Below are 13,154 nucleotides of genomic sequence, written 5' to 3'. Positions count from 1 at the left end.
CTGTATCTTGTGGCATTCCTGAGGCCCCTGGGAATGGTTCAGTTATAGGTAATGAATTCACTTTGGGCAGTAGATTGATATATGAATGTAACGAGGGCTTCAAGCTAGAATCTAGTCAGCAAGCAACAGCAGTGTGTCAAGAAGATGGATTATGGAGCAACAAAGGGAGGCCGCCTGTTTGCAAATGTAAGTGGGCATGTATTTCTAAAGAATATTTCCCCAGAATTTTCTCAGGAAATTCTTTACTGCTGATGTTTAGGTTTTACATATACATATGCCCTGAAATGGCCATTCAGGAATGCATCATCATTTAGCATGTAGTAAAGTAGAAGAGGCCTATAAATTTGTATAATTTAAAAGATCTTTGTTTTATCTTATTCAAAACATCTGAAATTAAATTTTTAGATAATGATATTTCATGTATATTTTCTTATTATGAATAATATGCCCTTCACCATGATGAGTTACAATCGGCAATTATAATTTGTTTTTCTAATATAGCTTCTAAATTAATAAAATCAAAATTTATTTCTTAAAATATTAGTGTAGATAGATAATTAAGCTTGATAAGACTTCTTCAGTCTTCATTTCTGCCTCCTGTCAGGAACAAGCCAATGTAGTGCAGACTTGTCCACTATATGGCTTAGCCTCTCATTTGCATTGGGCAGCCACTTCTCTCTGTCCTGCATCAAAGCAATAATTAACTGAGCCTGACTTCAACATGACTTGAAATACTGATTAGGACATAATCTCAAAGTTAATAATTGCTATAGTACTATGTGTAAAAATTTTGAGAGTTAATTTAGAATCTTGACCTAATCAACAGTATATGTATGTGTCTTCCAGATTCTGAATTTGATAAGCACTTTAATTTTTCAAACAAGTAAAATTCAACTCATTTTTAAAGAAATAGTAAAATGAGGCAAGAATTGTGAAGTTATACATGATTATGAAAGGGTTTTCATTTATTTGAATCAACTAATAGCAAACAATTGTTAGAAAATATTTTTGAAAGTTAGTTTGAGAGAATTTCTAGGCATCCTTGACAGATGGTCATTTAACCTAATCTTGAACACCCTCCTGAATACTCTTTCTGTAATTTACTTTCCCCCTTGCAGCTTTTCTTGTATTTATATAATCTGAAGCTGGTTTTCTGTAGTATAAAGCCCTTGTTTCATTTTGAATCCACAGCAGACAAATAGAAGTTACTTTATAGTTATTCTTCTTAATGTGTTTGAAAACTGTTATTTTTCAGTGTAGTGGGTTATCCTTGGTGAGCAGTCATACCTCACCCAGCTGTTCGCTCCCTTTCTCTTTTCAACCAGATAGGAAAAAATGGGATGAAAACTCTCATGGGTCAAGATAAGGATTGAGAGAGAGGACTGAGCTTGGAAAAAAAGTTAATTTAATGTATTGCCAGTTAAAATAAGGTTAAATAAGCTTTGGAAAATAAAGGTTGCAAAATATCAAAACAACACTCTCCTCCCTCTGTTCCCAGGGTCACCTTCATTCTGTTGGCTCTTTTCCTTACTCCAGCCAGTGCTAGGGGATAAGGAATGGGAGTTGTGGTCAGCTTATTAAAAGCTCTCTCTGCTTTTCCTTCCTCCTTGCACTTTTCCTCTGCTCAAGCATGTGTCTTCTTCATGAGCTATTGAACCTTAAGAAAAACTTGTTCTGGTGTGGCTCCTCCATCAGCTGCAGATTCTTCAAGAAATAACATCCATCTGCTCCAGGGTGGGCTGCAGTGTGGAAATCTGCTCTGGCATGGTCCTCTCCATTGGGCAGCTCTGGTGTTTTTGTCTGGAGCACATCCCTCTTATGTGACCTTAGTGTTCCCTCTGCTGTTTCTCACTCTTTTTGTTTCTGCCTTCTCTGGCTGTGCAGAGTTTTCCTCTTTCCTAAACACAGTTTCCCAGAGGTGCTACATCATGGCTGCAGAGCTCAGCCGTGCTCTGCTGTGCGTCCTTTGGAGCTGCTTGCTCACCCCTGCCAACACCTCGACTCCTGAATCCAGTGCACTCAGTCACCTTTTCTGCAGATAACTATCTTATTGTGGTTCATTCTCACTCTTCCTTCCTACTTTTAGGACCAGCGACTCTCATTATTGTCCTCTGGACAATCTCCAATTGATCTTCACCTTTCTTGAAGGGCAGTGCCTAAAACTGTACACAGCAATTTCACAGAGTACATAAAGAGGATTATTCAAAACCAGCTGTGATCTCACAGCCATGATGTGAATTCAAAGCTATATACAGAGGGAAGGCAGTGCTCCAGTGAATTGAAGTGAGCTTCATTCTCAGAAAAAAATTGACAATGTACAAAGCACATAACTTGAATGATTTTTTTTTTTTTTTTGAGGGAAGTGGCCAGATAAACTTTCTGGGGATTAGATATACTAAATTCATAGCACTATATCTGCAGTGAAAAAAACAGAAAAAGAAAAAAAAGCTCACATTATTGAAATGTTCACACTTAACCAGACAATGACTTCCCTTTAAATTAAAGCTTAATTACTGACATTTAGCACAACTTTCAACATTAAAAATTTTGTTTAGTATTTATAATAAACTAACAAAATATATAACACTTTCTTCACTTCCTTCTCTTCTCTTTACCCTTTCTAAAAATGTTTGAAAAAGAGTCCAAGTACTTCTAAATCTAGTTGTGCTAAATTAAAGTGCTAGTGATGTACATGACAATTTCAAATCAATATTTTCAGAATGGATTGCTATTCAGAGGTAGGCATGCTTTACCCAAGATTTCTTATTGCAAAGTGCAGAGAGCTTAGACAATCTGCATAACAACCTGTTTTTTTCCAGTATTTCTGCTGTAAGGATAGATGTATTTAGTCCTCAGAAACAGAAATATCTTAACTTGATAGGAAGCAAACACAGCACAGAAAGATAAATGGTAAATAAATAAGTCCATTTTTATTCCTATGTATATTAAAATGAAGGTTGAAATCAGGGCAGTTTGTTTTGCAAAGCACTTCTGATAATATCATGCCTGAGGCAGATGTTTGAAAGGCTTTTCTTTTCATTAAAAGCATTTACATCAGATTTGAAGCGTGAAAAATATGATTCGTGATGGTCATAGTGCAAGACACAGATGGATCATGGATATTAGGCTACTGCATTTAATTACAGAAAACACAAAGCAACAGGTATCTACTAAGAAAGCTTAATTGAATGACAAATATCTTGCTTCAGTTATTCTTCATAGAGATCCCTAGAGCATGAGCAAGGGAAGAGACTTCTCTATTGCTCTTCCTTAGAATCATAGAATCAGAGAATAGTTTGGTTTGGAACAGGCATTAAAGATCATCTAGTTCCAACCCCCTTGCCATGAGCAGGAATATCTTCCACTAAACCAGGTTGCTTATAGCCTCATCTAACCTGGCTTTGAACACTTCCAGGAATGGGATATTCCCGGCCTCTCTAGGAAACCTGTTCCAGTGCTTCACCACCCTCATAGTGAAGAATTTCTAATCTAAACTTACTCTCTTAAAATTTGAAACCGTTCTCCTTTTCCTGTGATTACATGCTCTTGTGAAAAGTCTCTCTCTAGCTCTCATGTAGCCTCCTTAGGCACTGGAAGGCTGCTCTAAGGTCTCCCAGGAACCTACTTTTCTCCAGGCTGAATGACACCAACTCTCTCAGCCTGTCATCATCAAGGTGCTCCAGCCCATTGATCATCTTTTTGGCCTTCTCTGTAGTCACTCCAACAGGTCCACATCCTTCTTTTGTTGGGAGCCCTGAGGCTGGACACAGTGTTCCAGGTGGGGTCTCACGGGAGCAGAATAGAGAGGTAAAATCACTTCTCTCAACCTACTGGTCACACTTATTTCAGTGCAGCCCAGAATAAGCTTGGCCTTCTGGACTGCAAGTGCACATTGCTGGCTTGGGTCAATCTCCTCATCAACCAACACCCCAAGTCCTTCTCCTCAGGGCTCCTCTGTTTATTCTGTGTCCAGCCTGTACTGTTTCCCCCCTGACACATGGGTAAGAGCTTGCACTTGGCCTTATTGTTCTTCACAAGAGTCACCATTATCCATGGATTTGTTAACTATTCAAATCCATGTCTCTCTGGCCTTTGCTCTTACTGCTTTCCTTTTCATAGAAGTATGTGGATGCATAACCTAGAATATTGAGTTTCTGGTTACTTCTAACATTTTAGTTGGCTGAGATAGTCCCTGTAACTGCATAACTTTATTGCTCTTTTTCACTATTCCTTTAATACATTTATTAAAATATTTGTCAGGTCCTTGATTGGTTTATGCTAATTTATCTAACATCAAATATTTTAAGGAACAGTTAATGGCACTTTTCTGTAATCTTAATATTGCAGATTTTGCTGTGGATGGGTTTTTTTTGAAAATATCGTGTGCTGAGCTGTAATAATGATGGTTCAGATATCTTTTTTTTTCCTATAAATAAATTGAAAAAAATTATACATTTGATAATTTATAAGTTTATAAATTAGCCTTTTTAATAATTTTCAATATGTTTGGAAAATATCTAGTTATAAAACTGAGAATCATAAGTAGTTCTGGAATAAAACATTAGTTGTAGTACAAATGCAAAACCAAATTTGCTAAGAAAAGCAAAGATTTACATCAACTCATTGTAAATATTGTGCTGGTGGTTTTTATTTGCTAAGACATTCAGAACATCATACCCATTTTCTTTAACAAATCCTAAGGTCAGTAAGGATATTTTGAAGTATTTTGTCAGTGTTTGGTATGTAACATGGAGTACTTATTCAATGAACTGTAGTAAAACAGTTCATCAATTTAGCAATTTTTAATTAGTCCAGATACATTAGACTGATAACAGATTGGATTGATATAGCTGACTGGATTGACAGACTGATGCTGAATACCACATGATCCTTTTGTTTATCTGTTTTGAGGTTTTGAAGCCTTTCCTGCTTGAATATATTGACCAACATGAACAGCTTATTTTTTTTCCTTTGTATCAGCATACTGAGACTATCAGCTTGCTTAAGTGATCCTATTTTGTTCTTAGATCTTTGTTCATAGATTCTGCAATGTATAGGTTTCAATCTGTCTTCTAATTTTACTAATACTTGTGAATTGAAAGCACACTAGTTTCTCATATATAGTACATTACTTCACCTTAATGTATTTCTTATTTTTAAGCTAATACTGAAGTTATTCAAAAGGTTATATTTGAATAACATAGGTCACATTACTGCATTAAGTTCACCAAATAGTAAGTCCAAAATGCCCTTTCCCCATTTTTGTGGTTGTTAACTACCAGATGAAGAATAGCAATTAAGTATCATGTGCTCCTGGAAAATAATACAAATAGCAATAAGTAATAAATTATACTAAATAGCAAGCTCCTGTAATTGAGATATTTTTCCATCATGAACATTGTACTTTTTTTTTCTTTGAAAAAGATAATTGCACTCAGAGTCACAATATTCAAGATACTCTTAAAGAGCAACCTTCAGATGTTTTTTAATACTTCCCAAAAAAAGCTTTTCCATGAAGATTAGTTTTCACTTTTGATAATTAGAGCAGTGAAGGAGTAAAATTTTTCACTGAAGTGAGACTGATGGGCCTGTAGTTTCTGGGGTCCTCCTTCTTGCCTTTCTTGAAAACTGGGACAATGTTGTCCAGCTTCCAGTCAGCTGGGACCTCTCCAGACTCCCAAGACTTCTCAAAAATCAAGAGAGCTTTTACAATGACATAGCCGAGCTCTTTGAGGATTCTTGGATGAATCCTATCTGCAGGGATCCAGCTGGAGCATCAGATCATACATCATTTCAGGGTTGACTGGAACTTTATCATTCTCGTAGTCATGGTCCTCCAGTTCAGGGCCCTGAGACGCCCTTGGTGCATCATCCGTGTTGAAGCAGAGACAAAGAAAGCATTAAACACATCTGCCTTGTCCATGTCCCTGTTTGTGAGGTGACTGTCCTCATCTTGCAATGGCCCAATGTTGTTTCTACATTGACTTTTACCATTAATATATTTGAAAGAACTCTTTTTATTGTCCACCATATTTTTGGCCAGCTTCAATTCCAATTGAGTTTTGACTGGATGAATTTTCTCCCTACAGTGGCAAGCAGCACCTCTGTATTCTTCCATGACACCTTATCTTGCTTCCACAGAGCATACACCTTCCTTTTATGCCTTTTTTCCAAGAGGAGATCCCTGTTCAGCCAAGCCAGACTTTTGTCTCACCTGCTTGACTTTCAGCATTCCTGTGCCCTTAGGGAGGCAATGCTTAAAAAGTTACCAGATGGATCCCAACACCTGCAAAAATATTTTTCATGGGGATTTTACTTACTAGTTCCCTGAGAAGTTTGAAGTCTGCTCTCCTCATCCCAGAGTTGAGGTTTTGCTGGCGCTTTTTCTCTTGTCAACAGAAATTTTTAACTCAGCAGCTTTACAGTTCAGTTGGCCAAGGTAGCCACCAACCGCCACTTCACTTACAAGATCCTCCCTGATGACAAGCAGTAGATCAAGGAGGGCATCTTTCTGAGCCAGCTCCCTTAGGATCTGTTCTATAAAGTGGTCCTGCAGGATTTTTAGGAATCTTCTGCACTGGGTTGTAGCAGCTGTGTGGTTCTCCCAGATAATTTCTGACAAGTTGAAGTCCCCTATAAAGACAAGAGCAGTTGATTTTGAATTTTCCCTTAGTTGCTCAAAATATAATTTGTTGGCATTATCTTCCTAGCTGTAGGTCTACAGTAGGCTCCCACAATGACATTCACATGATTGGTTTGTCCCTTGATTCTTATCCAGAAACTCTCAACTGAGCCATTGCCAACTCCATATATTCTATCCCTTCTCTTACATCAGTGCCACCCTCTCTCCACCTGTTTTCTCTTCTGCCCTGCCTTATCCCTCCTAAAGAGCCTGCAACCATCCAAGAGGGCACTCCAGTCACAGGACTCGTCCCACCAGCTTTAACTTCTGCCAATGATATCAGACTGGGACTGGGGCAAAGCTTTGAGCTCTTTTTGTTTTATTTAATGCTGTGTGCACGTGTAGAAACATTTAAGTTTGGTACTTTGTAGCCAGCACCTTGTGAAGCAGATTAAGGGATTAGTGCTTGTTTCCTCAAATTTTGGCACACTATACAATCGCTCATCACTGCCAAGCCTGGTATTTTCCCTTTCCTCCTTCCAAACTACTTTAAAGCTCTGTCAGTGAGCCCCACTAGCTCCTGTGTGGGAGCTCCTTTTCCCCTTTGAGAGAAGTGCATTCTATCAGGTGTCAGTAGACCAGGTGTTAAGTAGATCATCCCATGGTCAACAAACCCCAAATTTTTCCACTTACAAAGCCTCAAAGCCATGTGTTGACTTGAAAAATCTGCCTATTTGGGCTTTATAACAACTTTTTTATGGTAATTATTTGTCAATATGAATTCCCCGCTTAGAGTCTATTCAGAATTATCAATATATGGAGATTGTCATGTCATTAAAATATATAATCATGATTTAAAATTGTAATTATGTAATTATGTTTTCTGACCTATTTATGTAAATAAATATTATTCATAAAAATTATTATAAAATTGCCTGGAGAGGTTAGAGATCATCTTCACATCTGCAAGAAGTTGAGATAATTCCTTACAGAGTTTCATGTATGTAAATGAGAATTTAAATAGTGCCCAGACCATAATTTCCAGGAAACTGACCATAAGAGGCGAGTTGATGCACTCATTCACAAACCATGTGCACAAAATCAAGCACCTGTTAATAGTCACTTTTTTGTTTCTTGAAGGATAAGGAATTTAATAAATCAAAATCATTCCCTGTAAAATTAAATTTCTTTCAAGCCGCAGGTTTTGTTGATTACATCAACACAGCCTAGAAATATACTCAGTATTGAGGAACATCTTGAATTAGAAATTATACATTTATGCATTAGGATCTGATAGCTGTTAGTGAAGTGTGCTTGCAAATTTAAGTGTATCTATAGATAAAGAAAGAATAAATTGCATACTGACCTCAGTATGTAGAGGTAACATCTGTGCAGCTCATTTACATAGTCTGAAATAGCTGAGCCTGTCTTGAGATGTCCTATGGTTAAGACTAAAATTTTTGCTATTGGACTAAATAAGAAACTTGCTTTCGTGCTTGAAAAAACCAATAAAACTATTGTTTGTAAGGAGGAGTGATAAAAATGTCGAAGTTGATAGGCATTAAGTTCCTATTTAGAATATGTTTTGTTTTCTGAAAGACTTATATGATTTTCACTACAAGATGTTAAGCAGAGTGCTTCAATATGCATATTTTATTTAATAAATATGGAAGAATATTTCTTGGTTGATAATTCATAATCTTTCCATAGCTATGAAATGCAGTTTAGTATTAATACCAAAGTACATTAAATTAGGAAGTAGGAAGTCCTCTGTTAACTTGGGATACCATTCTTCAGTAGTCAGAATATTGTTTTAAAGGCCAAAGTGACGACCTATTAAGTTTCAAAGTGATTGTACACTGGCAATCCTTCCCAAGATATACTAAAAAAAAACAATCAAAGAAAATATTCTACAATTTCAGCTCAATATAACATTATAATCTGTCATTTGGAAGTTCTTAAAATTATTTCTCCTTTATAAATACTTACACATCTTCATAGATATGCTGTGTTCAGTTCTGATTTTCCTATATGCCAAAATTTGCCATGGCTAAGATAACTATTGGAGAAGGTAGATGTATAATTTTAGCATTACCATCTGCATTTTTACAGGAATTTTGATTCTATCACTTTCCCTTTAGTTCAGTGATTGCATTAACTAGTCTCTTCCATCACATATTCATAGTTGTAATAAAACCTCTTTATACCTCTCAATGTGAAGTCTATAGAAAATGTAGAAAATGTATTTATTTATGTATTTATTTTGTCATCTCGTTAGTCTTTTTCCTGGTGGCATGGTACAAATTAATTGTAGCATAAATGAGAACCATGCTCTTTATTTCTTCATTTGGGATTTTTACACACTTCCTCCTAAGGTTTTTGTCTTCCACTGAGCAACATATGAAGAAACTAAATTTCTGTTACCTCTTCTTCTTGTTGGTTGGTTAATTTTCTTTGAAAAGTATAGCTTTTCTCAACTGTTTCTGGGCTAATAGTTTTTTCTAATGTATTCACTTAGTAAATCTCACTTAGTGACATAAACAGTCAGTAATTCATCCACATTTTTTCTATAGCAGGCAAATTCTGAATGACATGGTAGAAGATAAAAAAATATAACTATTTTAAATAGTCATAAATGTTTTCATAATGCTAGTCTAGTCATAGGTACATTAAGATAGAATTCATGTTTATATCATAAATATTTTAAGAATTCTGTGGACTTTAATTGCAGAGCATCAAATTGAAACTGAAAAAAGAACATAAACTATACTTGTCTGTAGTCAGTGACTGCATTCTCTTAGAAAATACAAAAAACAAGTGAAATAATTCTAAAAATCTTCCAGAATATCATAATTTTTTAAACGTCTTCTAAACTGGAATTAAATAATTTTCCTCTATACCCACAATATATGATTTTAAAATAATTAGCATTTCAATGTGTGCTAGCAGCTTTTATGGCAATGTGTCTTAAGAACTTCAAGCTTTGCAAACATTACATAACAATATTTGCTTTCTCTTTTACATCCACCACAGTCTGTGATGTATTTTGTCTCTGAAATCTTTGAATAAAACTCATTAGAGAGTATAACTGTATATCATTATTCCACTACAACCACTAAATGAAAATACACTACAAACTCCAGTTCAATTTATAATACTTTTTGTATAAGAGTTATTTTTCTTAGAACTTGTTTTTCCAGGATGACTATGGTATTCTAAGTCTTAGATTGTGAAACATCTGCCTGTAAGGCGAGACATTCACCTATAAAGAAATATAGGGGCAAAATGCTAAAATGTACCTTTTCTTTCTTCACAGCTGTAACCTGCCCCAGCATAGAGACTCTTCTGTCAGAACATGTTGTCTGGAGACTGATTTCTGGGTCACTGGATGAGTATGGAGCTCAAGTCATGCTTAGCTGCAGTCCTGGGTATTATTTATTGGGTCAAAGAGTCATACAGTGCAGGGCTAATGGAACCTGGAGCATAGGCAATGAAAGGCCAGCTTGTAAGGGTAAGGAAAATACTTGTTTACAGAATATCCTATGCTTTTTAATACATGTATTTTCTTTTATAAATAAACTATATATAAAATAGTTTAATATTTTGCTCTCACATTCCAAGTAAGAAAGTGTGAAATTTTCATTAACTTGAAATTAATTTTTTCCAGCTCCTTAGGTGTTAAGTACAATATGTTTCATACAAGAGTCAATGATGTACCATCAAGAAATCAATTTGTATTTATTCTACTACGTGGTGCATAAGTATGTAGAAAGTACTAGAAAATGGTATTACTTTAAAAGAACCCAGAGTAGAGTTAGAAGATGAATGCTTTGACCTCTTGGGTGAAGCATTAAAACTGTACTGTTGGAGAAATGTTCATATGAGCTTTCATAGTGTCTTCATACAAAAATGCCATAAATTACATCAATCTTGACTTTGGATGTTTAAGGTTTTAGGGAACCATGGCAATCTCAGTGGAATCATACAAACTTCAAGGGTTACAGTGCCAAAGTCTTAATAAATTTCTCCAAAACTTCATTCTTATTTTATAAAAAGTAATTTTTTTAATTCTGTTGACTGCAATTGTGTCCCTTTTTTTTTGTGCACTCAGACTAAAAAATATATTTTTGATATTCTACCTAATATCCAGCTACTGTTCAGCTGCTAACAAGTCTTTGAAAAGATAGTTCTTTCCCACCCTCTGCAATTACAGAAATTTTATGCGAGTAGAAAATGGGATGATCCATATCAGACACAGTTAACCAAAAGAAAAGTATTAGAAACACAGAGAGTTGCTGATTGAAGAGATATTAGTTAATTTATAAGAAAGGTACATTGTTTTACCCTCTACTAGAGGACTGATTAGGATTTAATTATAGCAAACTTCTTGCCCCAGGAGATATTCAGTAATATATCCATTGGACATGGATCATTAAGATCCAGAAACACACTGCAGAGTATTTTTCTGAAGTCTACAGTTTACTTTCTCTTCAAAAAGAGTTTGATTTATTTTTTTAACATAAATATAATTAATATTCAATATTAAAATTAGGAATTATAATGTTAGGCTAATCCCCAAACTGCATTAATGTGACATGATCGTAGTCAAAATGAGTCTTAGTCATTTTGCTCACTCTAGGCACATTATATACATAAGAAACGATGATATTTTCTGATTATGACTGAGTTAGTTAACTGCATCATAGCTGGCACTTGATTTTATACAAATTCTAACCAATTCCATGTTGTTTTCTACAGCAAACATTTAAAAATATGTAAGAGTGGGACCTTGGGATTTTAAGTAGGAAGTTTAGTTGTGGTCAAGATGCTATTGAAAGTAAACATAAGATACATACTGATGTATAAATACAGTTGAAGCTCTTGAGGACAATGGTCTGCATCTTAAATTACAATGTTGTATATTCTTCTAGAAACAAAAGTAATGACAGAATGGTTTTAATTAAATTAGACTTTCATACATTCTTGAAAGACAATTCTTCATGTGATGTGCAATAGCTGTGGGTTGCAGCTGATGCTACAGAAAGTTTCTCTGATAATTGGTCAAATCTAGTCTTTGGCAAAACCAGATGATTTATTGTTTTAGCAAGCAGACAATCATATATGCTATATGCTTATGAATAGTAGTGGGAAATAAGAAAAAAGACAGTTCATGACAATTCAGAGTACTAAATGTTAAAAAGATTTATAAAACTTTATACTGACACAACATTTAAAACAGCCAGGGAAAGTCTATTTGAGGAGTAGCCATGGATATGTACATATGGAATATAACCACAACCTTCTCAGGAATTCATGTAATTCCCTTGTTTCAGAACTAGAAATATTCATTGGCTGCTGTCAAGATATGCAAGTATCCCAAAGAATTTTTAGTTTTAGAACATATGTTGCCATATCAAGCATAATTTTAATCCCTTTCTATGGAATACAACTCTTGTATTTATTCCTATTCCATTTACTTTTTAAGAAAACATGAGGTGATGAAAAATTATGAAAAGCATTTTCATATTTCAGTATGTTCTATTTCTATTTTTTTTTTCTAGTTATCTCCTGTGGTGGTCTTCCATCTCCACCAAATGGAAATAAGATTGGAACCTTAACAGTGTATGGAGCTACTGCAATATTCACTTGTAACACAGGATACACATTAGTTGGTTCTCATGTGAGAGAGTGCTTGGCAAATGGTCTCTGGAGTGGTACTGAAACCCAATGCCTAGGTAAAACCCCCAAATCTTTGTTCCTTGTTTTGTTTTGTTTTGTTTTGTCTTAAAAGTATCAAGAACTGGATTTCAGCCTCTTGTCAAGCAACGTTTTTGAATTGATGAAAAATAAAGGTACCTTAAATATGGAAATATTATGTCCTGTATACGATTTTCTGCTATTCTATGAACATATATATTTTCATTAGACATAAAATTATCTTTTATGTTGTTGTAATGCTTTTCAAACCAGTATGATTTTTAAGTGACTCAAATAATCGCCCACATTCACAGCGCTTTTCTTTGTGGAGCAGGGTGTGTGATGAAACAGCTTCAAGGTAATCTTCTATTAGGGCTATTCCTGGTGCATTCCAGCTACAATTAAGCATTCAGAATATTGACCATTCAGTCATGGGAAGCAGACAAGAGGCAGTCAAAAGTAAAGCAAAGCCAAGGCTCTTTCAAACCCTGAGATTGATATAGTTTGGACATTCATTCTCACCCCAACTCTTGCACTCTTCAGATCCACTCATATTGTTTCACACACCTAATACAGACATAAGGAAAAGGTTCTCTTTTTGAGTAACATTTGAGGCTCAGCAGTGGTTTTATTCTTGGTTGTAAGCAGTTTATTTATTTCTGGAATTAGTTATTTGCTTTGTCTGCCCACATTTTGCAGATTTTTTTCTTGCCTTACAGTTGAATGTACTTGGTTACTCTGAGGAAAGGAGAAATTCAGCTTTCCTCTTCAGAGCTCAACCTCACATAAAAAGCATCTTTCTTCTCTGCTGCCTCACTATGTCATTTTAGCAGAA

General features: G+C 35.3%; 1 protein-coding gene across 2 annotated transcripts in view; it reads left to right on the top strand.

Annotated features, from left to right (window-relative positions):
* CSMD1 (CUB and Sushi multiple domains 1) overlaps nt 1-13,154 on the top strand; it is a 1,073,555-nt gene that overhangs the window by 1,000,419 nt on the left and 59,982 nt on the right. For both annotated transcript variants that reach the window (XM_071442193.1, XM_071442195.1), the window contains exons 50-52: nt 1-186; nt 9,939-10,133; nt 12,184-12,357. In XM_071442193.1, the coding sequence (XP_071298294.1) occupies nt 1-186; nt 9,939-10,133; nt 12,184-12,357 (555 nt within the window). The remainder of the gene's footprint in view (nt 187-9,938; nt 10,134-12,183; nt 12,358-13,154) is intronic.

Source organism: Agelaius tricolor, unplaced genomic scaffold (genome assembly GCF_023055355.1).
Source record: "Agelaius tricolor isolate 1412-34295 unplaced genomic scaffold, bAgeTri1.0.p SCAF_1, whole genome shotgun sequence".
In the NCBI taxonomy this organism is placed as follows: Eukaryota; Metazoa; Chordata; class Aves; order Passeriformes; family Icteridae; genus Agelaius; species Agelaius tricolor.
This window is presented reverse-complemented; position numbering and strand designations above follow the sequence as displayed.